This window comes from Amblyomma americanum, chromosome 3 (genome assembly GCF_052857255.1).
Source record: "Amblyomma americanum isolate KBUSLIRL-KWMA chromosome 3, ASM5285725v1, whole genome shotgun sequence".
Taxonomy (NCBI): domain Eukaryota; kingdom Metazoa; phylum Arthropoda; class Arachnida; order Ixodida; family Ixodidae; genus Amblyomma; species Amblyomma americanum.
In genome coordinates this window covers 218181681-218209338 of record NC_135499.1, presented here as the reverse complement: position 1 = coordinate 218209338, position 27658 = coordinate 218181681, and the positions used below count along the sequence as shown (strand labels likewise).

The window sequence follows — 27658 nt, the reverse complement described above, 5'->3', positions numbered from 1 at the left end:
AGCATTTTGCCTTCATCGAAATGAGAGCATTGCAGCCGGAATTGAACCCGTCTTTCAGGTCAGCAGCCGAGCACCATATAGTAACCACTAAGCCACCATGGCAGCTGAATTTCTGAGAAAGGCATGAATCTTGAGGAAACTGTACGCGCATGCGTGCGTAGTTTCCTCATCTCTGTACCCACCAGATTTCCCAGATTGTAGTAGCAGTCCGGATACTTGGTCCTGTGGCTGATTGCTGTCCGATAGCTCTGCTCAGCCTCCGCAAGCAGACCCAGGCTGCTCTGCACAATGCCTAGGTTCATCCATGCAGCTGCAAAGTCGGGCCTGCAGAGCAAAACAGGGCACACTTTTCAGTCGACTAGCAAGGCAAATGTGACAAGGTGATTCTGGGCATCTAATATAGAACCGAGTGGCCTAACTGCAATACTGAATACTAGAAGAAAATAAAAACTGCTCGAGCTTAAAAGCAAGGCGCACACTTCCCCACAATGTATAACGCACCCACACTAAATGTGTGTGGGATGTAATACTAGCAGAAAAAAAAATGTGCTAATTGTGGGGTTTAACGTTCCGAAACGACACATGGACTATGAGGGATGCTGAAGTAGAAGGCTCCGAATTAATTTAGGCCACCTAGAGTTCTTTAACATGCACTGACATAGCACAGCACATTGGCACCTCTTGCATTTCGCCTGCATCACAACATCGGTGGAAAAAATCATTTCATCGCAGTCTTTAAATTCAGCATGAAACAGATGCGTAGCTTAATTCTGAGTGCACAAACTGTGCAGCGCAACATCAAATCTCAAGCAATGCACTCCAGATTCACTTAAGTTGTGCTTCATAAACTCATGATAGTGGAAGAATGTGCTTAGAACATCGTGCTCAAGCTTCCGAAAATGTTTTAGATCTAGTATATTGCTCTACTGCAGTCACACTGCGTTTAGCTTCCTACTGCAACTGTGGATCAGTAGAATAATTTGTAGACTGTCAGGTGTAGAAAAAATTGCAACTTATTGCACTCTGACAAGGCGCACAAGGGACACACAGCAACACTGCCATATCAGTGCACAATATAAGGACAAGGTTATCAGCAGCAAAGAAAATTGCTCTGCTACTTGGATCTCGAAAAGCACAAGAATTAGACAAGACTGACAACAATGAGTGCTATTTCAAGATTTGTGGCCTTAGACCAACAAGCTCAAGAAAAATAGAGCTAGAAAGAAATCCCCGACAACAAGCAAAAAAGAAAAAGATACTCAGTGGCATCACAAGGATGGTGCGAACTGCACTGGGTGCAGTGCTGAGGAGGTGCAGTTGCATACGGAGGGGAGAGGGTTGGAATTGGAAGGGGGGACCACGGTTGCGATGCTGCACTTGTCACTCGAGCCTTCGTGTTTAAAATGTTGCAGGTAGAAATAAAAGCGCGCTTCCTCTCATTTTTGCACCTTACAGCAACACGCAAGGAAAACATCGGTACTGATATCAATGCACGCATTTTTGGTTGCTCATACAACGCTCAGATTTCTTGCTAATTAATTCGCCTTACAAGGTCAACTTCTGGACCCTGTCAAACCAGGCATTAATCGACACCACAAAACCTTTACGATGTCTATTTCTTCAATATTAATTGTTTTGAAGCTGAGTGCATCACAAAATCCCATTATGCCAAAGGGCACCTAGGAAAAAATATAGATGCCGATCAGCTGAGTTCAAAGAAATGGAGTTTCAGATCTCATAAAGGGGGCCCGCTTGGAGTGAAACCTCATTGTTTAAAATCAGCTGATCCCTGTTCCTATTTTTTCCAATTACCATTTAAAGAAAAGGCAAACGGTTCTTCTGCTGCTTCATGCACAAATAAACATCTTAATTTATTCAGGACAATAGGCTCGGTTTCAACTGTCAATCTCCGTTCCTGTAATTGGTAGATCACTGTACATATTATGGACCATGAAAAAAACCACTTTCGTTGCACCTGATGGTCCCTATCATTTCTAAGTTATGCTTGTTGGGCTTTGTGATGCCCTTACCACTCTCAAGCGGATGATGGGTCTCGTCTTCAGGGCTTTTCGCCTCTGAACGACTCCAAACGAACTCAAACTCTTTCTGCTCTTTTTTTTGCCGCTTTCTGTCAAGCGCATCTCCAGATAAATTTAAGTGTCAATTCGAATGGAGCCTACTCATCATTATTGTCCACCTGCGCGATGCCTCAGAAGTACAACTGGACCCCGGTAAAATCTCCGCCTGCAAGGACTTTGCTGCTTTACAGTCAACAAGGTGTATGCGGAGATTTGCTGGCCTTTGTTGGCATCTCCACCGTTTCGTTAAACAATTCACCGTCACATGTAGCCCGTGCACTATGTTCGTTTTGCTTGGGGCCCTGCCGAGTGAGAGCTTTTCGTTGCTCATTACATTGCTGATCTTGCCACCATCTTGATGCATCAGCCTCAACTCAAGTTCTCACCCATGCCTGTGGACCGATGCCGGTGTTGTTTTAGCCAAACAACAGCTAGGACTGTGAACTCAACATTACTTATGCCAGCTACTGAGCAAAATTAATTACTATACATCACTGAATGCGAGCATTTCGCGCTTGCTCAGCTGTTGCCAATTTTCACTGTTCCCTGTTCAGTCGGCATTTCGTGGTCCTGACCAACCACTGTGCTTTTTCTGCTTTCTTCGCTAAAAAAAACCGCCATGGTTTGACTTGGTTGTCAGGCTTTGCATCTGCAAGAGTATTCGTTCACCGTCACGAACAAGCCCGGGTGTCTGCACAGTGACGTGGACTTGACTCTTCAACCTGTGGCGCCGCCTGAGTGGAGTGAGACCCGATGTTTTTTTTCTTTCTCTTTCCCATTTCAAAATTTCTCAACATCGCCCAGGAACACCGCCGCGGGCTCTCATTATGATTGCTGATAGCAGACTTCGACTCAGCAAACCAGAATTTCTCCCTATGAGTATTTCATTTGAACGAGAGCACTCTATTGCCGCAATATCCACTTCGATGGGCCCAAATTGCTGCTCCTTTTGCCCCTGCAGCTCTGCTCAAGCGTCTTCAAGAGACCTGGCAACTGGCGGCCATCTTGGTTTGTCGTGCACATATAACCAGGTGTACAGCTGTTTTTAAGGCCCGATTTGTGCCACACCACAGGAGGCTATGTTGCCTCCTGTGAACACTGTGAGGTTAGAAAAAGGCCATTTGCGTCACCTGCTGGTGGCCTTCAGCCTAATGACATGCACCCATATCACAGTGGTCCCAGCCTGCTGGTACCTTTCCAACATCCTGCTCAGGTGATAACTGGATGGTTGTCACTGATTCTACAACCAGGTACACTATACCGTGTCCGTTAGCCATAAATTGCGCTAACAATAGTGCAGATTTTTTTCTCTAAGAAGGTGTCATTCATCATGGTACTCCATTACAATTATTTACTGATCGAGAATGTTTGTTTCTGCCAAAGGCCGCCAGTGATATCCTCCGCTCGTGTTCCAGCTGATGCAAACTCACCACAGCCTATCATCCTCGACTCGACTGACTAAACGATTCAACCGAAGGTTTGTCGAAGTGCTCTACTATGTAAGGCCTTTGCAAAAGTAATGCACCGAAGGTGTTTGCTTCTAAGCACACTAGTGGGGCTCCTGTAGGATCCATGGAAGTCCTAAATTTTGCAGGGCTTCTTATCTTCAAGGCACTAGAATTCTAGCGATGCATAATGAGCGACACAGCATGGGCTCAAAGGCAAACCTCCTGAGATCTTTACTTTTACAAAGGCTTGAGCCTGTCATAGTGATTGAGATATTGCTGTACCTTGTGTTACGCTCACCTACAGGTCTTTCCGCCATGACACCGCTGTCTTTCTTCTGTTTTATCCTTGGTTCACTAGGCACCCTACATTGTCCTAGGACCTGGATACATCGATATTGCCTGCTGGCGCCTCAACCACACAGTATGCACGAGGTGTCATTGCATGCAAGCGGAGCTCACGTGCCAACTCGCCCATGCCCACTTCTTGTCACAAACCATTGAACCATTGAGCAGCCGGTTTTTGACTGCAGGCATCGAGAAGTCCACATCTTTCAAGGGTAGCTCGTCTTCCTGTGGCGTCTATCTCGCTGGGCCGGACTCACTACAAAACTATTCTCCTCATGCCTACGTTGGCCATTCCTGCGTGCTCCGTCAGGTGACCGATATGACCTACAAATTGCCCTTGCTAAATTTTTCGACATTGTTCACCTGCCTAGCGACTAATGCTGTTGATGCTGTTTGGCTCAAGCCATACCATGCAGCTGACATGCTTCCAGCTAAGCACCGAGAATGTGTTATTGTCGCTGGAGGGTCGTGTCACAATCATAGGTGCAGACAAAGAGGAAGACAAATAGCAGTTCCCTTGGTGGGCGCAGATTCCCCCTAGCGGTTCAGCTATATATATACTTGTGTTTTGTAAATACACCATGCAATATAGCCCCGGTGGTCGAAATTATTCCAGAGCCCTCCATTACGGCACCTCTTTCCCTTTCCTCTTTCACTCCACTTTCCGCCCTTCCCTGACATGGTTGAGGTGTGCACCGAGAAGTGAGACAGTTGCTGCGCCATTACCTCCCCCATAAAAAACCACAACCCATTTTTAGTAATAGGTTTTTCATGCTTTGGTGAAATATCTTTCATAAGTTAATATGTTATAGTTCAGAGCGGCTTCCACAGCCAAGCAGCGCATCAAAATGAGGAATGTGTGTGTGTGTGGAGGCGTCGAGCTAGGGTGGAAGGAAATGCTCTGCATAACATTAGTAAAAACTAAAAACTGATCCCCATAAAAAATTTTCCTATGCTTGCTAAATAACTTACAGTTCAATTGTTCTCTCACACTGTTCTGTTACAGATGATGTTAAAGTATGATGAGGTCACACGAGGCGTACAAAAAATTCAACTGCTGCTTCCTCATTTTAATGCACTCGTAACTCTGATGCCAGCCTGCTCCAAAAGCCAGCAGGGCAACAGATAAACGAGCAGGATTACACAATTGTTTTCGCATGCCTCACGTGACCTCAATATTGTCACAACTCACTCGTGACCTCATAGGTGCCATTTGGCTGTAGAAACTGGTACATGAGAGAAGTTGAATGATAAATAATTCATTGGGCTTGGGCTAATTCCATACGGTAATCTGTGTTTACTGATGTGTACACCATTCTAAAGAAACTACACATAACTCAGTTGTTAGGGCGCTCCCCTACTGAGCTACCAGGTCACGGCGGCTGCGTTTCAATGGAGGCGAAATGCAAAGGCGCCCCAGTGCTGTGCAATGTCAGTGCAATATTCCTGAGCCCTCCACTACAGCACCTCTTTCTCTTTCTTCTTTCACTTCCACCTTCTTCCCTTCCCTTAGAGCACAGGGGTAGTTTGGGTCCACCCAGATAGCTGAGGAAATTACTGCGCCATTTTTTTTCCTCAAAAACCAATTTTCTACTAAAATCAGGAGTCCCTACTGCTCTGATACAGGATTAATCTGGATTAATTTTTCTTTGTCCCAACCAACATTTTTTTTTCTAATTCTTCCCTCCCTGATGCTTCAAGCATTTTGGCTAGAAGGGCATGGAGAAGGTTGTCCTATGGTTTTCTAGCTAAGTAGCAATGGTCCCATCCAGCCACAATGGACTTGACCAACTTTGCCCACCTGCACTTTGGTACAGTATGTCAAAGCAAAAGATTTTCTCAGGTGCCTACCATGTTTCACTAGAACGAGTAAACAGGAAGAGAAATACACTCAAGGAAGAAGTGTGCCTTACCTGAGCTCTACGGCCCTCTCGAGCAAGGTCCGTGCCTCGTCCAGTTCCCCAGCGTCCCGGAGGATGTTTGCCAGGTTATTCATGGCCTGGTCATAATCTGGGTGAAGACGAAGGGCCTCCCGGTAGCCACGAATGGCCCCCTCCCTGTCTCCACTGTCGCCCACGTTCTTGGCAAAGTTGTAGTGCACCTGGTCAGAGCAAAGGAATCGAGGCATGCATGTCTGACACCATACAGTGATGTCTAAGAGGACAGCACATGCTGACAAGGGGCAGTGACAAGGGGGCCACCACGCCTCATTGACGCTCATTTATTTGCAGCATCTCCCACAGTCTTGCAAACTCTGAAGGATGCAGGTTTGGTGGAGTTGGTGCCCTATTCCAATCAAGAGTGCTAAATTTAAGACACGGATATGACAATGACGACGATGCAGTGCTGACTTCTGAGTTTTATTTAAAACACACACATGCACTTATGTGCAAGTAGAAAAAAGGAAAAGAAAGTAAAAAGGTAAAACAATTACGGAGGGCACTTAAGACTACTTGTGTACTTTGAAGGCAGAAGCATTAATTTTTTCATTTATATTTCTTTGTTAATGACATGCCTGCTCATTAGCATACAGTCATAAGGAAATGCATACATTATGTTCACCTTTATTCGCCAAGCAGCACAGCGGTTTAGTGGCCTATGGGTTCCGTGCTCACCTCACAATCTGAAGGTCCTTGGTTCAATTCCCTGCACCTTCGGTCGCAAATTTTTTCTTTTCCGACATCTTTGGAGATTTTCTGGACCACTTTTCCTGGTCACCGATAACAACGCCGAATTTTCCTACTAATGGGCCATAAAGGCTTTCACTTAAAACAAGGGCACAGTGTTTGCATGCTTGTTTTTTTTTCTTTTGCAATCATGTCGCCATGCTGTAGGAGCTGCAGCACATGTGTACATACGACAGTTCTTTTTTCATCAAATCAACAGAAGGTGGGCTGACACGTATGTCATTCAGTCTTGCAATGTCCACTGCCTCTATTATTTCCTTTGCGGTCCAATCACTGTTATTGCTGATAGCCATGCAGTTCAAAAACAACTTTACATAACCACAGTTATCACAATTGATTGCAATGTTCCCGGCTGCATTGGTGCATGTTGTTGCATTGCTCTCAGAGTCTGTCATTTAAGTAATTTCCTGTCTGCCCAATGTATTTTTCACCACAGGACAATGGCGGCTCATAAACCACAGATTTGATGCATGGTATAAAGTCAGGCCAATGAGTTTTATGACAACCTTTCTCCGTGGCACCTGGCCAATAGTTTTGATATCATAATTGCGCTAATTTGTTTGGTGCTGTGAACAAAACGTCTACACCTGCAATGCTGGCTTTCTTCCTCAACCGTTAAGAGATGTCAATGATGTAGGAGATCGCAGCGCATATCCTCTTCGCCTTGTGCAACAATGTGGTCTTCTTGGGAAGCCCTCATCACAAACTTGCTTAGTGCTTCGACCACAGAAGTTACGATGGACTGCGGGAAACCTGCATCGGACAAGCACCCAACTTGGGTCTGGAAGCTGTTTCATTGTAAACTTGAGGGACCAAGACTTTTTAAAGGCGTTCAAAAGGGTGAGCTTTGAGATTGCCTCCTTTACATGTTTGGAACTGTAAAATAATGTTGCAGGTGCCTAGCTGTGTCCCACACACTAGACGCATTCAAGGAATGTACTACGTGCCTGCTATAAATCACAAATGAGCTATCATAGAATAATGGTAGTCAGCGCATTCCCATATTCTTTGCTTCCCGGTAACCGTGGAACCGCCGGACTGTCGGAACCTGGACGAGCGCGCGCAAACCTATACCGAAATCGTTGAAAACTACAGACTAAACAGAAAACTGGTGCCACCGCCGGATAAGAAGCTAAGCAATAGACAAGCGACCGCATGACGGAGCCTGCAAGCCAGAAATTTCGTTAACCCAGTATGGACCTTTCACACCCTACCAGGGTAACACGAAAACCAAATCTCGACTGATACGTATGTTTTGCGTAGGTGCATGCGCATGCATATCTTTTGTGTAGGTGCATGTGCAATGGCAATAAAAAAAAAAAGGAAATTGCGCCGACACGTTGTTGTCTACCGCTGCTGCATAAAAACCTGGCCACCAACTTCTTTCCGGCGACAGTCTGTGTGTGTCTTCTCCTGGTCCTGCATCTTTTTTTTGCTGGCTTTTTCTCTTGACCAAATTCTTGTAACGCCTGTAAACATGATCTAAATCAGATCACCGGCATGCTTACACAAGTCGCGCGAGGTAAAGCATTTGTTTGCTCTTTATTTATAGTTACTTGCCCAGTTATTCTCCCGAAGTCCTTTTAGAATTACAAAAGAATGCCAAACTGGATGAGTTGGAGTCGGTTCGCTGCTGTACTGCAACGCGAAGAGACGAGACGACCGGGAAAAAGCTCCCGTGTGCGCTTTCCTTCTGTTGCATGTTCGGGCTGCTGTTCAGCCATGCAACTTTTACACTTACCCCTGTGCGTTTTTTTTTTTTTTTTTGCATGCTCAACACGCTTTTGAACAGTAATTATGGCTGCGTTTCGGAGCTCGCAGTGCTGCTCATCAAAACTAGTGTGCTGCGAGATATAGTTGCTGCTGTTGCGTATCGAGATAACCGGTAGAATTGCTTGTGGCAGATATATACTACCGCGGCTCGACAACTTTGTCGTTTTGACTCAAGGAGAAATTAGCACGAATTCTGGCGCCATTGTCGATTGTCAGCCATGACCAAGTGCTCATGAATGCAAATGTTTGCTTTGCTCAAGTATACTAGGCTTATATAATCGTTTCTTTGTTCAGTTAGGTGCAGCTGCGATGCGATGCTGATGCAAGATTAAGAGAATTGCTTGTGCTGCCATGGGCAACAAGCAATCAGGAAAAAGCAAAAAGGCACACAGTGCGTAACGAGCTCAAAAGAGTTCAAGACTGTGTGCCTTAAAGACAATGCTGGAAGTGGCTCAGCATGGATGTGAACCAGCTGGAAAAGGCAAAGAGTTTACAAACAGGGAAAAAAGTAATATGAAAAAAGAAATATTGATGCACATATTTTGTGCAGGCAGTTTCGGCATGCTTCGTACCACCAGATTGTCTTGTTAACGTGGAAGAGGCTGGAGGAGAACAACCGATGGATTCTACCAAGCTGTGTGCTGAGCGCTGTTCGAAAGAAGTGTCATGCCAAAACTGGTTCATATACAGGCTTCAAGCATTACACGGAACGCCCGGACGAGAGAAAGCAAACGGCGCTGGCAGAAGATTACGCTGATCTGTGGTTCACCAAAGTGCGGGCCGCAGTGAAGCAAGCGTAGCTGGACAGCCGGCCGACTCTCCGTGAATGGCGTCACTTCCGCCAGTTCTCCCTCTCTGCTGTCCCCCCACCCGGCGCTTCCGGAAGCGACGGGGGCGTGCCGGCGGCGGGTTTTTAAGAAGCGATTGCAGCTCTGTTTGCGGACAGAATCCGGAAAAAATTTAAACACGTGATTTTCAAGGTCCTTTCTTCTAAACCACAGCGTTCCATGCGATTTGAAAACCGTTTCAGCTTCCCTTTAAATTATGGGCTGCGGGAGCAATGCGACGACATGCACATTAGTGCAGCTGGGCACATCAAATTTTATTGTAATAACAGTGGCTGTGTAGCGTTATTCACAAAGTGTGAGGCAATAAGCACGAATGATGATCAGACCGTGAGGATAATTATTGAGGCAGTGAAAACTGCAAGAATGGGTGATGTGTGCCAGCAAATCTTCAGCTGATTTGATGAAATAAATACCAGCATATTTATATCAGGCACAACAGTTCCCGTGATCTGGCAACACTATCACAGAAGAAAAGACGGGCATATGCTTGAGTAATAAATGTGCTCAAGTCACGAAGGCTGCATTGTGAATCTTTTTCTTCACTTTTCATCCATTTTTGCTTTTCTTCTCAATTTTTTTGTTACTTGTGCATCAATATGTGTGCACAACTCGAACGTTTAGTGGCAATAAGCGCTGAGTCCTTGTTGTCTCATCCATGTCTTTAATTCTGCACTGGTAGTTAAAACTATCAATAGTTACAAACTTTGAAGCATATTACTGCACACTTTTAGACTCCTAAGGTTATGATATCATCAGAATGCATTCACTTGAATTTCCATGTGAAGAAGAAATAGCAGAACTCTGAACACTGCTCACGCAGATGCTCAAAGAGCACAAATCTCACTGCAAAACAAGCATTAAGAACAAGGCTTGTTTACCTTTCTAACAAAAAAAAAAAATGGTAGCACAGACTTTTTACACACTGCAGGCAAACCACATTCAGGATGATAAACCATTAAATATTACTGACACAAAGCCGGTAAACAGAAGGGACAAAGAAAAGAAGCAAGAAAGAAGAAGCTTGGATGCTACTGCTAGAAATGACCAATGCTTGCCTGCACACCACCACCATCCTCACCTTAGCATTTCCTGGGCATACTTTAAGACCAGACTTGAACAGTGACGATTCGTGTCTCCATTCACGACACCTCTGGAAAAGAAGTATTGCCGCTTTGTTTCAACTGCTCTTTCAGCAACTGCTACAGCATTCCTGGCTTCATGATGGCAATAATAGGTAGCGTGCATGAACAGTGATAACTATGAAAGAAATGCACACAGTGCTGCTCTACCCAAGAACACCACACATTAAGCACCAGAAGGACAGAATGACAGAAAACAAACCTGCATGCTCCTCACGGTGAAAATCAAGAGCAGTGCCACAATGCAGTACTGCAAAATCTGTAAGAAAAGAAGAACACAAGCAAGAATAACTTGAGTTCACATGCAAAAGGGCACGCACATTCTAACGGGCCCTGAAACACATTAAAGCGATACAGTCTACTCTTCTCAAATGGAACCTCAAAGGATCCGGAAAATATGTTCCAATTATCAGGAGTTCTATATGCAGAGAGAATAAGCAGAATGGCACACTATGAAAATTTTCTTCTATGATAGAGGCGATTACTCATCACTATCTAGCGAGCTTGCCAACTATTTACAAGACTTCATATTCATGAGCCAGCGTTTCGATGCTATTGCGCTGTGGGACATATTTAAGCAGAAGCTTGATGTGCTCATTGACAAATATGTTCCTTTCAAAAACATATCAGCTAAGCGGCGCAAGGACAAGCCGTGGGTAACTCAGGAAACTAAACTATTGATTAAGAAAAAGCGTAGTCTCCTAAACACGTACAAAAAATACCGGGACGCAAAAGTTTTTGAAAAGGTACGTGCTCTTGGAACAGACATAAAAGTTAAAAATAAAGCTGCGAAAAAAAGATACATGAAGGAGTTAGGTGCTAAAATTCAGAGTAATCCAAAAGAACTGTGGAAATTTCTTAAAGTTAATGGCCGTGAATCAGTCGGTATTCCGGCACTGAATAACGGCGCTGAACCTATAACTGATGATTTTGATAAGGCATGCTGTTTCAATGATTATTTTAAGTCTGTTTTCGCAGCGAACTCGCATCATGAAATGCCAGTCATGGATGCCCATGTGCAAGAGACAATGCCTGAGCTAACAATTACATACAACGGTGTGTTAAACCTGCTGAATAACATAAAGGTGTCTTCGGCAAGCGGGCCCGAAGATGTTCCCGGTAATGTCTTGAAGGTCTGTGCTGAAATCATTGCTCATTACTTAGTTATTCTATACTCGAAATCGTTAGATACAGGAATAATACCCCAGCAATGGAAAAACGCTAACGTGGTGCCCATTCATACGGGTGGTCCTAAAAACATAGTTGCTAATTACAGGCCGATTTCGCTTACAAGTATTAGTTGCAAAACGCTTGAACACATAATATATAGCGCGTTGATGAAGCATTTGGAACAAAATGAATTTTTCACTCAAGCTCAGCATGGTTTCAGATCAGGTTACTCGTGTACGACGCAGCTCTTAGAATTTAGCCATGATATTTTTTCATCATTTGACAAGGGTCTACAAACGGATTGCATTTTTTTAGATTTCAAGAAAGCGTTTGATTTGGTACCTCATGATTTGCTACTGTATAAATTATCTTTGATCACGATTCCAACTTCCCTTCTAAACTGGCTTCAATGTTACCTGCAGGGACGCAAACAACGTGTATTGATTAATGGGTCCCAGTCTGATTATGTTCCTGTATCTTCGGGGGTACCGCAGGGGTCTGTTTTAGGACCTCTGCTGTTTCTAGTTTATATTAATGACATTTCTAAATATATGACCTGTAAAATACGTTTATATGCTGACGATTGTGTTATCTACCATGTTATTAACAGTTCTTCAGATTCTTGTCATTTGCAGTGCAACTTGGACCGCATACAGCAATGGTGTTTGAAGTGGCAGATGTTTCTGAACCCAATAAAATGTCAGTTTATTTCTTTCACGCGCAAGCATCACCCTTTCTTGGCTGAATACAAACTAGATTCTACCCGACTTTCTAGAGTTACTCACTATAAATACCTCGGCGTTTACTTTTCGTCTAATCTCACCTGGAATGAGCACGTCGAGCACGTTTCTGCTAAAGCTTATGGCATCTTAAATTTTCTAAGAAGAAATTTTAAAATGGCACCACTAAAAGTTAAAGAGCTTCTATATTTCACCTATATTCGGCCAATATTGGAGTATGCTTGTGTTGTTTGGCACCCCCCTACTTTAAATTTAACAGACATGCTTGAGCGTATTCAGAACTTTGCCGCTCGGTTTGTCTCAAGTAATTATGATTTTAACAGCAGTGTTACTAACATTAAACTAACGCTGGGATGGGAGCTGTTACGGAAACGCCGTACCAACTACCGGTTAGAAATGCTGTACAGAATCTTTCACCGAAAAATAAAAATAGATAAAGAAAATTATTTGCTTCCACCGCATTTCAGGTCAAACAGACTTGACCATGGGTGGAAGATTAAGAGAAATTAAATGCAAAACTAACACTTATCAAAACGAATTTTTCCCATCTAGCATTCATGACTGAAATCGCCTACCCCATGAAATTGTTGAGTGCCGTTCCGAGTCTATGTTCCGCGCGTTACTGTCGGATGTATGAGTGCGCAGTTGGCTTTCTTTTGGCTTTTTTAATCACGCGGTCTTCGTTCTTGTTGGTCCAGCATCATTTGGTCAGTTGGCTTTTTTTTTCGTCATGTCTTTTTGTTGTTTCATATTTCATTCATTTTGTACTTGCTGTGTCATGCCTTGTTGTATTGCTTTTTTTTTCCTCTTTTTTTTCTGGCCTATTCTTCTGTTATGTATCCTCATCCCCCCTGCAATAATGCCTTCGGGCGCTGCAGGTATTTCCAATAAATAAATAAGTAAATAAGCATAAACTTTATTGCAAAAGAGTAAGGAAAGGATAAGAGCGTTTTTTACAAAGTACTGAAAATTAAATTTTAAAAAAATTGTGAACTGTACGATCATTCTTTCCATCTGTAAAGCACAGTATAAAAACAGCCACTTAATCTGCTGTGAAAAAGATATTACATTTGTCTGCCTTAGCTCTCACAGCCGTTTTTTTTTCTGAATGGCATCACTCATACATGAGAGGGCGTGCAGAAACAGTTCTCAACTTGCTGTTGCTGAAAGAAGCTTTTCAGCATTTGAACTGCCAATTCTGTTGCACTGGAAACAGAAACCAGAAACGAAAACCAGAGAGAAACCGGAAATGAAACTTGATAACAATGATGAGTACCGCGATTGCACTCAGCTTTCCCAACTACTGCAATTGCCAGATTCTGACGCACTTCCGATTCCAATGATGATGATAAAAAAATGTTTCAGGTACCATTAACATTTGCCTTCATAAAATGGCAATGCTTTCTTTTAATTTAAGGCTTAATGCTGATCCCTATAATGGGCAGCTGTTCAAAACTGGTGAAATATTTGCATTCGGTTTGCTAATTATTACGCCATACCAGTACCCTCCCATCATGCTCGCACTTGTCTCCGTTTTTCTGGAATAATTTTTGTCCAACAGCGCACACTGCCACTCAGTTTTATTTCTGTCCCCTCACTGTATTGTGCTTGCTGGCACTTGCCTGCTGTTTCCTGCTGTGTAATTCTCACAAAATCATAAGAAGTGCAGCCGTCTGCTATGCTTTCACACGATGGTTGCTATAGTGAATGAAACAAACAGAGGTACTATACAAACAAAATAGACAACAGCATCCAGGTGCTTAAACACTGACTCTCCCCTGAGAGACAAATGAATTTGATGATGAAAAATTCAGCTGTACACAAGTTCAGTTCATCCAAGACCACCCAGTGCACAGTGCACATGAAAAGTGATTAACACAAGTGAACAATGGCTGGAGCAGCAAAATCGCCACATGCCATGGTGTGACGCCCCACATACACCAAGGGTGAGGCTGGCTACGCCATTCTTGCCTTCCAGTACAATGAAGACTGTACGAGCAGTGGCGGACAGCTGTAATTTTCTAAAACTCTTACCTGTGTGGAGTGGACCCGCTTCACATGGCACTATGTCACGTGCATTACAGCACCAACTCTTGTTCAAATACATGAAGTGTTACTAGAGATTACAATTATTTTGTCATTTGTGTTTGTTTGTACATACTGCACTGTGCCTTGAAGGAGCTACCTTGTTGCTGGCATAGACTGATACTGTCGCTTACTGATCATTCCAGTTCAGTGCCTGGCATACCACACATGGCAGTAAAATGCTGATTGACGTTGCTCCCTATGAGTAAGCAAGATGTGGACTCATGTGCAACTGGTCATTCCAGTTCAGTGCCTGGCATATCACACACGGCAGTAAAATGCTGATTGATGTTGCTCCCTATGAGTAAGCAAGATGCGAACTCATGTACAAAGCCGCAGACGGCCAGTGAACAGCCAATGTAAAGTAGCAGTGCAAATGCCGTCATCTTGCTTACTCCATACACTGCAGTAGTGGGAATGGCCCGACAATCTCATCGCCTGTTTGCTGCTTGCACATTAAGAGCCCCTCGCACTGTACTTTCCCTGTACAACCAGAGGCTTGCTTAAGCTAATTTCTTTCAGCGTGCATTGTGCCTGAGTATATGCCGCTCACTGATAGTGCCAAAACAGACTCACCTTGCGGTGTTGTTGCAAGGCGGTGGACAGGCGCGCCATCCCAAGAGAAACCAGCAGACAGAAGCCCAGGCTGGGCAGATAGAGCACTCGCTCCGCCACAACGAAACCCACCCGAAAGAACAGGTTTGAAGCGGGCAGGAATGGCACCACCAGCAGTGACAAGGCTATGCACAGCAGCCTGCGTATTAGTGGACACAAGAGCAAGCCAGATCGCTTGTGCAATCTTTGCAGGCCGAACAAAGTGCATGGGACAGCTAACCATCATGGAACAATGAGCAGCAATGTAGAATCCTCAGATCTGCAGGACAATTATTTTCCCAAGGATATCCACAGTTCACACTGTTTGCTGAGAGACAGCATCAATGCGCAGAAAAAAACATTTTTGACACCACAGCGATATGGACTGCTCCTGTGTATGCAGTGATGTAATATGCATAGAATATGCACAGTTTTTTTTCCCCTGTGAGCTACAATGTGCAAGCATGTGGCTCATGTTCAATGCCGCACCAAAAGATAGACTCTGCATGTAAAGAGAGTGCAGAAGCCATTATCTCAATGTGCAATCTGTTACTGCCTCTCACATGAATTGGCTCAAAGAAAAAGTTAAATAATGCTGGCTGTAATGACCATGTGCTTCCATGTTCCCTCTTATAGTGCATGACACAGCACAGGTGGCCACATTTCAATTAAATGTTTGCAAGCACACAGTTAAGTTAATTACATCATGTTTCCTATAAACAAATGAATGAATGAATGAATGAATGAATGGATGAATGAATGAATGACTTCTATTCAGAAAGGAAGGTCTAAGGCCATCAGGTGGGGAGGGGTACTGCAATGAATTGTTTAGGCAAGTGTATTTTTATTTTGTACTACAAGACAACATTTTGAGTGTATTCCATAGCTACAGCTAAGCAAAGATGCAAGCCAGGTGCTCATAAAGATGAGACTGACAGTGCCTAAACTGGGACGCTAACCTTCGTAGCTGGGTGTCTGCTGCCACCAATGCCTGGCCCACAAGCATAGCCAAGGACACCCAGAGGGCGACACTGCTGAGAATGCGGATGTCTGCTACAGACCGGATCAGGGTTAAGCAGCCCATGGACCAGTCGAAGCACAGCCACTGAGGACACAACAGCAGCCATGCATTCAGTGCGTACACATGGTTGTAGTTCACCACCTGTAAGCGTGTAAACATACACACTCAGCACAGGATCTTCACAGCTGCAGGAAGCACTCAACTGCTGTCTGAAAACTGACAGTACTAGGTTCTTGCATTGTGTTGTACATCGAATGCAGCAACCCGTCTTTCAGTAGCACGAGGGGCCTAATGCAGTATAAACTGTGCACTATGAGGTGCTGCTGCTTGACTAGTTTGAAAAAGCTACATGCAGACCCAAAACAAACGAAAATGAACATTTCTGATACAGTGAAGAGTGCAACAAGTCGCAGAGGCAAGTCATAGGACGAAATCCAAAATGCCTGGATTGCCATACTTACTGAAGGTTACACCTGAAAAGCATCACAAAAAGAGCTGCAAGTGGGTTCATTTTACTAAGGTGTGTGCTGGATAACTTTTTGCCCCAGCCTAGAATAAATTTCTCAACAGCAGCCAGCCATTAGGAGCTGCTAATATGGTCAATTTTCAATAGTTTGAACCCATAGGAAACCAAGAAGCTGTTCAAATTATGTCAGGTTTGACTTAAAGAGACCCTTTCTAGTACGCTTGAAAGTTACGGGGCCAGAGTGTCAGTTCATTAAACTGATGGCTCGAATTATGCCAGTTCAAATGAATGAGAATACACTGTACAACAATATCATGACAGGAATATTACTGGCCATAACATACCATTCTACAGAGCAGCAGAGCGCTTCACATACCCTCACAAGGAAGTTTTCCTCAAAGGAAGCTGGGTTATCAATCCTCTGGAACACCGGCGAAGAGGACCCCATGACCCTCCACCGTAGATTCAATGCTGCGCAGGCCACCACTGCAAGGGCGCCTTGCCGCAGGACTGCTGGCAGCAGCTGCCTCTGCAAAAGAAAAACAGAAGAAAAACAACGAGAGGGTACAGTTGGTGTGTCGCCCTCGGCAGGAGATGGCACTGCTCGCCTTTATTTCACAACCCCTGTTTTCAGAAAAAAATTTATTTTTATATACTCAACTGCAGTGCAAAGAGCAGTTAGAGAATCGAACATCGAAAACTGAGCAATGTGTAAAACTGTCTCACCTCACACAAACTTCCACCTTACCATACTTCACCTTCCTGATGGTCAGTTTATCATAGGTTCCTTGATGGCTTACGGCGAACATGCATTTTAGTGCATTACTTAGTGCCATTGAAAGAGTTATCAGGATGGTGCATCCACAAAAATGAGTCTATCAGCCTTTTGTAATACATGATTCATGGACTCGTAAGTTACCACATGTTACACGAAATTTGAATTTACAGTGGCATACAATTCAGCAAAAGTGTACTACAGACTGCTCTGAAGGTGTCGGTATCACAGAGTGTGCAATGAGGACTACAAACAACCCTTGTCAGAACAGTCGAGAGAAAACTTAGAATACTGTTTGTTTTAAAATGAAAAGAGCACTAAATAGCCATAAATGAACTCGAGAGGTCATCACAAAGAACAAGATGCATTCCTCACCTTAACTTCAGTCAAGTTACTTCGCCGGGTGATGATGCTGAGTGTATCAAATTTACAGATGATGACTACGTCGTAAATGAAGCACAACCCCTGTAAAACAGAACAGGCATGGTTTCTTGTCCTGTGACTAAGAGCACCAGCTGCAAGAACTACACAACCACAGCTTCCCTCACTTCCACAAGTGATGAACATATACAGATATATCGCAAACCCATCAGCAGTTGCAGGTACTACCATCTCAGATAATTCACCCTATTAATGGGAGTAACGAACAGACTGTTAGGGGCTGCCAGAAATACATCAGACTGCAATGGACACAAAAAAATTGAAGAGGACACTTAATTAAGCTACGCCTTAAGGATATAATGCCATAGTGTGATGGGTTAATTCCCATATATGCAGAAGGTCATTCTCCAGTTTACATTCATAGACCACTGGGAGTCCTCATACCCTCCTGGTGCAGTGATGCAGTGGTTAAGCGATGCTCCGCTGTCCTGCGACAGCAGGTGCTCCCAGTGGTGGGCCTTGTGAGGCCCAGGTTGGTCTTCCTGAGCAATCAATCATTAACTTAACTGCCACCTGCAGCGGCGGGCAGTTTGCTCACTATCCGGTGGGCGGGTTGTGATGACGCCACAAAGTCACATGACCTAGGTAACCCACTTGCCTCCTAGGTTGCTTTTTGGGCACCACCTGCCAGAGTCATGCTCGTTATTTTTCGCTCACAATGCCCGCAATGCCATCGCTGACAACAGCGACAGTACCAACAGCACCGACCCTGGATTTTTTGGGTAATGGTGCCTGCAACGCTATCGTGTTAAAATTCTATCTCTAGTATTTCTGCCTTAAAGGGTTATCTTTTTTTTTTCCGGCAGGAGAGCAGGTACAGCCCTAGCAAAGCATGGGAGGCAGAACTCATTTATTGCACTTGGTAAGAATATTCATGTCAATGGGTTGTTATAAAACCAATAACAACTAAACTTCTGGCTGGGCAACAATGTAGCAATATAGCCACCATATAGCCCAGCCATACAGCCCCACATTCTGCCATGGAATCTACAGTGTCGGCCCTAAGACCTTTAGTTATTTACTGAATTAATTCAGTTGAGCTTAATCAATTTATTTTAACTTCAATAAATTAAATTAAATTAAATTGCGATCTGCCACAGTTGAGAAAATGGAGATAGGGGAATCCTACTAAAAGCAGTTACGTTAAAAGTGGTTTTCACAGTAATATTACGATGATGGTGCTCCATTATTGGAAACCCACAGAATCCACGATGCGCCGTTGCTATCAGAAGCACTATTTTAACACAATTTTCAACATCCACACATGCAGAAAACGGCAATTCTTAAATCTGTACAACATATTTCGCAACAACTTTTCGTCATGAGACCAATGAAGACCGGAGGATTAAAAAAAATTACTTGGGCAATAAAAATGTTGACAAAATTTGCCATATTTTTCATTGCGTTTCCCTTAAGGAGGGACGCGGGTCTTGAGATCGCAAAAAAATCAAGAAAAGGTCCATTTTTAGAAGAACAGTTTTTGTACTAAATATACTTCAAACTGTATCTCTGCAAAGCATCCACGCTCAAAAAGTTCCAAACAACGAAAAAAATTAATACTCAAACAGTCACACAGCTGAAAACCAAAGTGCAAGCTTTAAAATGAATGACATTACAAATCACGCAATCACAATTCCAAAATAGCTCTCCAATTGCCGCCATTTTGCTACCGTTTGAAAGCTCGTTTTGCAGCCTTTCATTTCACACCTCTCAAGATGACAACACATCAGCGCAGCCAAAGCTACAGGCATTTTTCAATAAGTGCACAGAGAATTCAAGCCTTTTTATCTCCGCTTCTGATTCTACAAATACAGTCTTGCCTTACAGCCTCTTTCTCAGGTTCACCTTAAGCAATTGAAATGAGCTTGGTCTCAATTTATTCGGGAACACAAGAGCTTTGCAGTGACGATATTTTTACTGGCTTTTAGATTATGCATTAAATTTAATTATAGTTGCCTTCCTAAATTACCAGTCAGCCCGTTTCTTCGTACGTTTTTTCCCTAGATTTTTTTTTACCAATGTATTTTCACTGAGGCAAGTGTAAAAACAGCACTGTGAAAAAATGAAATGAAAAGTGGTTTTGAGAAAAGGAAATGACCCGCAGAGCGCACCGTGGGTGATTCAGTTCTGTAAATATTTCATATAATTTATAAGTACGTTCTGGCTAATGGCCTGTAACGAAGAGCTCAATTAAATCCACAAAACTGCTTAAAACTCAAATTCTAATTGTGCTATTCAAACTGTAATTGCATATTTACACTCTACATACAAGAACACACTTACACAGTGACTTTAATAAAAATTCTATCATAAATAAATAAAAAAAGTTTTAAGACCGGTCTTAAGACACTTAAGTCTGCGTGCTACATTAGAGCGGACCATTAACAGGGCAAATACAGGGACAAGAGGAAGCCATGAATTACAAATTATCGCCGGTTAAACATATATTTTAAAGTTGTGCAAGTACTTTAACAGGTAGTCCCCAAACAACCACTTCTCCAAAATTTCCCAAAATGGTGACCCTGCATTTTCTCCTGTGATTTTTCATGCATGCTCTCTGGCCAAGGAAGACTCAAGGCTGCAACACAGTAGCAGTAGCAGCAGTAGTAGTACTCTGCCAGTCAGAATGAACATTTGAACATCAATGTTGTTGAATTAAACATCACTATAACAGCCTCATAATTTTGAAGAGTGGAAGAACTGCGAAAAAATGAAAATTGGTTTTTAGGGAAAGGAAATGGTGCAGCATCTGTCTCACATATCAGGGGACACCTGAACCACACTATAAGGGAAGGGATAAAGGAGGGAGTGAAAGAAGAAAAGAAGAAGATGGTGCTGTAGTGGAGTAGTGGAGGGCTCCGGGCGGTCTGGGGATCTTTAATGTGCACTGACATTGCACAGCACATGGGTACCTTAGGGTTTTGTTGCGGTCGGGTTCGAACTCTGGATCAGTAGCCGAGCGCTCTAACCACTGAGCCACCGCGGCGGGTGCCAGCAAAGAAATCTGTTCTCAAAAGCTGCAGGCAACAATAAGGAACACTGTACACCAAACACGTGCTTACAATGACTGTGATGCCAGGCTCTTTGCACAGCATGGACACAATGCTGAACAACATGGATGTGAACAGCCACAAGCATGATGACCAGGCACTCTCTGAAGAGGAGATTAAAAAAGAAAAGTAACCTATATCACTGCACACTGCACTACCTGTGGGGAACATAATGCTGCCAAATGTTGCATAATTTTAAAAGTCACACACAGTAAACAATGACGGATATGCTTGAAAAATGTACATAAAAGCAAAATACATAATTGTTCAAGCCAAGCACAAAAAAGCCTAAGATTGAGTTAACACTTCAGAGGTTACTGACAACCTGTCACTCTTCACTTTATTTGCTTCATGTGTATTTATAAACATCTCCCAAGACAGATTGTCCGTAGCATTTTCAGTAGTAGTGTAATGTCTTTCAAAACAGATTGTACAGGAAATAAAATGGCATGGTTTATTTTAGTCAGTGAGATAGGGGCTGCTGTGTTTTAGTTTTGGGCTTACATGTGTACACTAAACATCAGAGCAAAGGTGCACGTGCAGTGTGAACACGCCACATTTTGTCTTCACAAACTGCAGCTGCAGTGCATGAACAGCATGAAGGGATAAATTTTTTTTTGTATATTTCAGGCAAAGAGGATGACGGTGCTGACACACTCAATGAAAGAAAGGTTGGCCAACTTGTGACCTTTAAAAATAATTCATTTATTGGAGCACATGCCAGGCACCTACCACCAGGCTACTCAAGCTGCAGAGATTCCATTTTTCGCCTCTAATATCTTGGGAGCCAAATGTTCATTAATTTAGGTAAAGTAAGTAAAACTGGAAGGGAAAAAATACTGGCCCATTTTACATGTATTGCAAATAAAGAAACTTGCACTAAAGTAACTGAAGCAGTAGCAGACAGTGACATATACAGATTAATAACTGCAACAAAAAGGTCACAGTAGTGAGGAAAGAACAGATGACATGAGCACTACTCTCCTCAATCCTCTGTCCTTTGCACTGCAGCAAATAATCATGGGTCAAACAAACTAGCCCTATCCTCCTTTCTCTGGTTGCACATTCCACACTCACTGTTATCTGGAAAGAATCCACAAAGAAATAAGAATTCATCATCATCACCAACAACTCCACTACGCCCACTGCGACCAAGGCCTCGCCCATACCTCTCCAATTAACCTTCCTGTGCCAACCAGCTGCAGCCAGCCTATCCACAAAAACCATGCAAGAAAAATGTCTTCGTAACCCAAAATGTTTAGTAACACTGGTATAGAAATAACTGTCAGACAATGCCTTTCAAAAACAGGCTCACACACACCTGAAGAGCAGCAACGAACGAAGGACAGGAAAGACAGGATGAAGAAGACTGTGCACAGCAGGTCTGCCCTGCCCACCACAGCAGCAACCTGTGCAGCAGATGAAGAACTATTCAGCCCCTCGCTTAAAAGTTGTGTGCTAGCAATGGAGGCATGTTCCCTGCAATCGCTGCATCAGTGCACAAAAGCAGGAACCATGAGATTAACCACTGATGCCAGAAATTCCACTTTCTTGGAGCTCGCTTGAATACCAAGCTCCGGTCCACGCTCTAACCAAGCAAGAAATATTTTGCATCATAGACACGCAGCTATTTCCACACAGAAAAATAATAAAAGAAAGGAAGCAGGAGACAAGCTATCTAGTAAGGTGAAATGTGCTTTGCATATGTGGCACCAATGTAGTTTGCATAGCTCAAGCGTGTTAAGAAGCATACCTTTGATAATCAGCAATGCTGTGATCTATCATCTAGATGGATGAGAAGCCAACTGCAAAAAATATATATATACACAGCAAAACCTCACTGACATGTTCCAATTCTTCCGATTTGTCAGATAATACATTTAATATCGTGAGCATTAAATGACCCACCGAGTTACGCTACTTTTCTACTGGTTAATGGTTCCCGCATAAGCTGTCACTGCGGCTTCCCTGCACCGCATTGGTGCGAAGGGGCTAAGCATCAAAAAAATGATGAGGAAGAGAGTTCGGCTGCCTTATGGTATGAAGTTCCTTCCGCGCTGAAAACAGTGCAAGCGCGGACCAAATTCTGCAAACACTAGAAAGGAGCTGTTCACACCCTCTACCAAGAAATGCTAATTGACACTTTCATCAACTGATATTGTAAATAAATGCCTGTGTACCTAATTAACAGTTACATTCTTCAATATTATGCATATGGCTAGTACAATTTTCCCTGCTTATTAAGTTTTTCCCATATTTCTTTTAAAAATTCTCTATATATGAAGACACGAAAAAAACAAAGAAAAGGCACTGACAAGTTCTTACTTTTTAACTACTAAAATGCTTAACTACTAAAATGCACCTGCTCCTTCAGTGAGGTACCACACATACAATGGTAGATTTATAGCTAACTCATGGAGGGAATGGTTAGCAGAGGAAAGAGATGGAGGCTTTATTGGTACAGTGAACTTTATAGCCGTTTTCTTTGAAAAACAGGAGCTAAACGCGGTTTTCCCACGAAAAATGTTTTGCTTGAAGAAAGCAACCACCGCCCCTACCACTTAAATCTGCCTCTGTGCAAACATTGCAATGCATAAAACACATTATGTAGCAAGTAAATCAAAAGTAACATCCTGGCTTCAATGCTGTTGACTTTGGGAATGAACCACTGAGAATGCATATTAATGTGAAAGCATTTCTTGTCTCATGAGTGGCGTGTACAGGACCTGTCAGCAGAGATTGTCGGCAGAGCATGTCATCAGAGCATGTCCGCACAAAAATGACCATTTGAAAAAAGAATTTCGCCGGCATTGCGGTTCGAATCCAGGTCCTCTGTGTGCCAGGCGGGCACGCAACACATACGCCACGGAGGGTTATTGGTTATTGGACCACATTATGCTAGCTTATGTACCCATATTCAAAAGTCAATATCAAAAATTTGTTGCTAAATTTTGAGAAATCAATTTGTTGCCAATTAACAACAATAAGCATGTGGTCCATTTTGTGCACCTAGTCCGAGTTGTGTGAAAGACCAAATAAGAAAGCTGCAGCCAAACCGAAGATCCAGGGACAGCAGACAATTTCTTTATCCAGCAAATGTCTTTCTATTTATCCCACAGAAGTTGAAAAAAATCAGAGATGAGGATTTTTGAATGATGGTTGGAAGTTGCACATTCAAGCATCCTTTTTCTTAATGCAGCTCCCTTACAGTTACGCCACAATTTCTGACTGGAAGGCACTGGCTACTGAGAACGTGCTGAAATCAAGACGTTGCAATCTATCTCCATGTAGTAATGAGTAAACTGCATGTGAACAATATGTTGCGAATTTACGACGCTGGGGGTTAAAAGGTTAAGTTAGCACCAGTGTTGTGCTAGTTCCATCCTACTTCTTTGTCTTAGTTTGCAGTACAATAGGCCAAGCGTGCTTGTTTGCCTGCTCAACATGATGCATAACCACCTCTGACATAACAAGGGTGCATGCTGAGCAGATATTCATTCTCCGCCATGTTCTTTAACAGCTAGGCTTCATGATACGCCCTCCTGGTATTTCCTTCCCCTGTTGCAACACCACCATAAGTGTTCCAAGCGGTCGCACATACACTTTCTGTGTGGACTGGATGCACAGCAAAGAGGAGGGCACAGAGAAGGGAGGCACGTGGAGCCCCCTGCAGCAGCACCTCGAAGAGCCGCAAGGAAAGGAACGACACCAGTGCATGGAGGACCACGTTGACAGCATGGAAGTGGCTAGCCACGAGGCCACCAGCCAACAAACAATTGAGTCTGGAACACAGGGTCGAAAAGAAAACAAGGCAAGCACTAAATTGCAAGTGGGCAGCACTTCTTCACCAAGTACTGCAGCCAGTTGTGTCTTGAGCGCGTGTACACAGCAGCAATGGCAAAAGCAACGAAAATAAGAAGAAATTAAAATGAGGCGTGGAAAAGGACAAGCCAACAAAAAGAACACCAGGATAACTGCTACAATGTTGCTCAATAGTTAACTGCACAAAGATTAACAAATGAGCACAACTAACAAAGGGTGCAATCCGTTTGTGTCTTCCTTTCTGTCTTGTCCCTGTGCTGTTTCATAGTTACTTGTTTGCAACTAAAAGTTTCATGAGTTAAATATCACTAAGACTCAAATTCCCAAGCAATCATTAACAAAGACTGCATATTTCTGCTATCTGCCTCAGTCACCAAGCACAGGTCTGGGAAAATGGAGCATGCAAAAGTGTGCAGTGGTTCTTCAGAGATGAAAAGCAGGCACTGTCACACAAGCAATCACATTCATGCAATCATGACGGTGATTGGTTATAGAATTGAGGTGCTAAGGCACATTTCTTAGTAGTTAAAGAAGAACTAACAATATGATAATGGTATGATGTATTCACACTTGTGTGAAAGTAGAGATACAGTGAAGCACACTGTTTTATGATATCTTATGAAAGCCACAATCTAATAAAGTGTAAAACAGTTTTCTTTTAAAATATTTGTGTGAACTCACTTGAAAGTTAAGGTTGTGAGTGGCCGGTACGACTTATGGCTTGACTCAGCCTGCAGCTGCGTGCCCCAGAAGTCGTCCTCAAATATGCGCCGGAGGGGAGCCTCGGGCTGCACATCAACATTGTGCACAACAGCCTCTGTGTCATCAAACACAAAGTCACCAGCCAGGCTATGGGCAAAGCAGGCCAGGGAAGCTCCCACCACCAAACAAGGTCCAAAATGAACAGCCCATTTGGGCACTGGAAGTGTCTCGTCCCAGCTGTGAACGGCCTCTCTGGACCACTCTTTCTTGGGACACTTGAATCCCGTCGAGTTTCGATTGTGGTCGAACATAGCTGCCGTGGCTTTGATGCCAGAGCATGACATGGGTCATGATAAGACCTTGGTTGCCTGCGTATGGAATGCAGTTGTCAGTGGTAAAACACAAAACAGATGGTTTTGCACTGTAATTCTGGGAGGGGCAGCGATACAAGACACTTGCATTCATCCTCGCAGCAAGGAAAAACAATTATGTGATTCTGAGCAACAATTCTGCATAATTTTCTTTAAACAAGAAAGAAGGTACACTCACAGCATGGAACAGAAAGAAAGACTTTATTAACGGAAAATGAAGATCTGGAAGCCAAACAAAAACAATGTGTTTTGCGCATGCCCCGTCAACCTCGTCTCTTCTGTATTTTACGCTTGCGCATTTGTTTGTAAATGACAGGTTAAATAATGTGTCACTTACCTGGCCAATGACAATGTTCTGAAATATCTTAGTGCATGAATACTTGCTAGCCAGTTTCATGGCTTCATGGTGGCATAACACAGCAATGGCTTACAGGAAGACTCAGAATACAAAACCACGGTCATTGTGTGGCTCTCAGGATGTTGTGTTGCTTAATGCTTTGTCACAACGCATAAAGCACAAGCAGAGGGCAATGTTTCATGCCTGAACGAAAAATGCTTTTCATGTTTTTTTACAACCTGCGAGATGTTATGTCAAACAGCAACGGATTCTCACACTTTGAAGCGATTTTCGACCAGCTTTCTTTCCTTAGTTTTCTTTTCTTCAAGGCCTCTCATTTGCAATACGAATTCGTTCGCGCAAACCCAGAAAGCTTCAGCCGATGGCTGCATCTATCGAATACTAAATGACATGGTAGGCAGATTTCACGTCTCGATCCCGCACGTGGTGTATGAGAGACACCGTAGTGGAGGGCTCCGGATTAATTTCGGCCCCCTGGGGTTCTTTGCCGTGGGCTGACATCGCACAGCACACGGGTGCCTTTTCAATTCGCCTCCACCGAAATGCGGCCGCCGCGGCCGAGATTCGATCCCGCATCCTAGGGCCCAGCAGCCGAACGCTGTAGCCACATAGCCACCGCGACAGGTAGTACCAAATGGCTTCCATTCATCAGCCCCAACATGAATAGCCGTGTGCCCAAGAGAGATCACACCTACATTACAATGTCGCCTCTTCCGCAGAGTGTTGTGAGCGCACGATGCACACGCTCCCACCGCTGCTCTTGCACCTTACCTCAACCGCTCGCTCAGCTATGCTAACTGATCTTAGGTTATGATCCAAACTGTTTAAGAAACTAGTCGTGCTATTGTGTGTCGAGAGGTGCCCCCGATTTACGTGTGGTAATGGCACAGTAGTAGTACGACGGCAGGTTTTCTGAAGGAACAAAACTTTAGACACAACTAGAAACAAATTTCGACAGAATGCCAAATTAAGTTAGGAATTCAAAACTCTCACTACTATTTCGGTCCATTGTGAAAGTATCATCTGCAACTTTTTCTTCAACTATGTAGCAACTGAAAGAAGTGTGGGTCCGTGCGGCGCACACCCGAGACATAGATGTCGGTATTGGCACTTTACGTTACAGAACAAAGGAGTTGGTACGTACCGCGTCCATTGTGCATCTATGACGGCATAGTTAAGCGAGTGTTTCAAAGCGGCCAGGTAAGTCCGCGAGCACAACCATCTGTTTACCTATGATCCCAGCATCCACGAAGCCCTACAAGCCCGATGAGCACGGACAACTTAACCGGCATGGATCCGACTGTCCTGTTGGGTCACGTGACCAGAACGGGTTTCGCTTTCGCTTTCAAGAGCGGCTTGAAAGCGATTCGCCGTCGTATTCGCAACACTTCTCCTTTGGCTGCTCGGTTTCCGCGCGCTTAATTTTCCCTCATTTATAACAGTATGATTGCGTGAGATAAATTAATATTTGAAAAAGAAAGAAAGCAACCGCAAACAACCTGAATTTGCTTAGTGACGTCATGAAGTGAAATACCGTTACTACTACTTTTTTTCAATCTTATTGCCTAGGTGAAAATAAAATCAAGGTAGGGAAAATCCCGTAGTTATGGCTCGTTAATATTCAAGGGGACACTGTATCTACGACACTTTTCACAGTAAAGGTTCTCAACCACTTTTAAGCCGTTTAGCCGCTTTCAAAAGACATTTATTGACACCGGCCTACTGAATTTGTTTAGTTCCACTCC

At 43.5% G+C, this 27658-nt stretch overlaps 1 protein-coding gene across 1 annotated transcript in view; it reads right to left on the bottom strand.

Moving 5' to 3' along the window:
* The window catches only part of LOC144126090 (protein O-mannosyl-transferase TMTC4-like), a 48028-nt gene extending 20810 nt beyond the window's left edge, over positions 1-27218 (bottom strand). The window contains exons 1-13 of the mRNA XM_077660016.1: positions 27058-27218; positions 25164-25552; positions 24262-24442; positions 21982-22069; positions 20673-20764; positions 17545-17634; positions 16771-16923; positions 15867-16069; positions 14890-15067; positions 10521-10577; positions 10258-10329; positions 5785-5972; positions 183-324 (exon numbers count right to left, since the gene is read on the bottom strand). Coding sequence (XP_077516142.1) covers positions 183-324; positions 5785-5972; positions 10258-10329; positions 10521-10577; positions 14890-15067; positions 15867-16069; positions 16771-16923; positions 17545-17634; positions 20673-20764; positions 21982-22069; positions 24262-24442; positions 25164-25528 — 1809 coding nt within the window. The 5' untranslated portion in view covers positions 25529-25552; positions 27058-27218. The remainder of the gene's footprint in view (positions 1-182; positions 325-5784; positions 5973-10257; positions 10330-10520; positions 10578-14889; positions 15068-15866; positions 16070-16770; positions 16924-17544; positions 17635-20672; positions 20765-21981; positions 22070-24261; positions 24443-25163; positions 25553-27057) is intronic.
* Between the last annotated feature and the right edge of the window lie 440 nt (positions 27219-27658).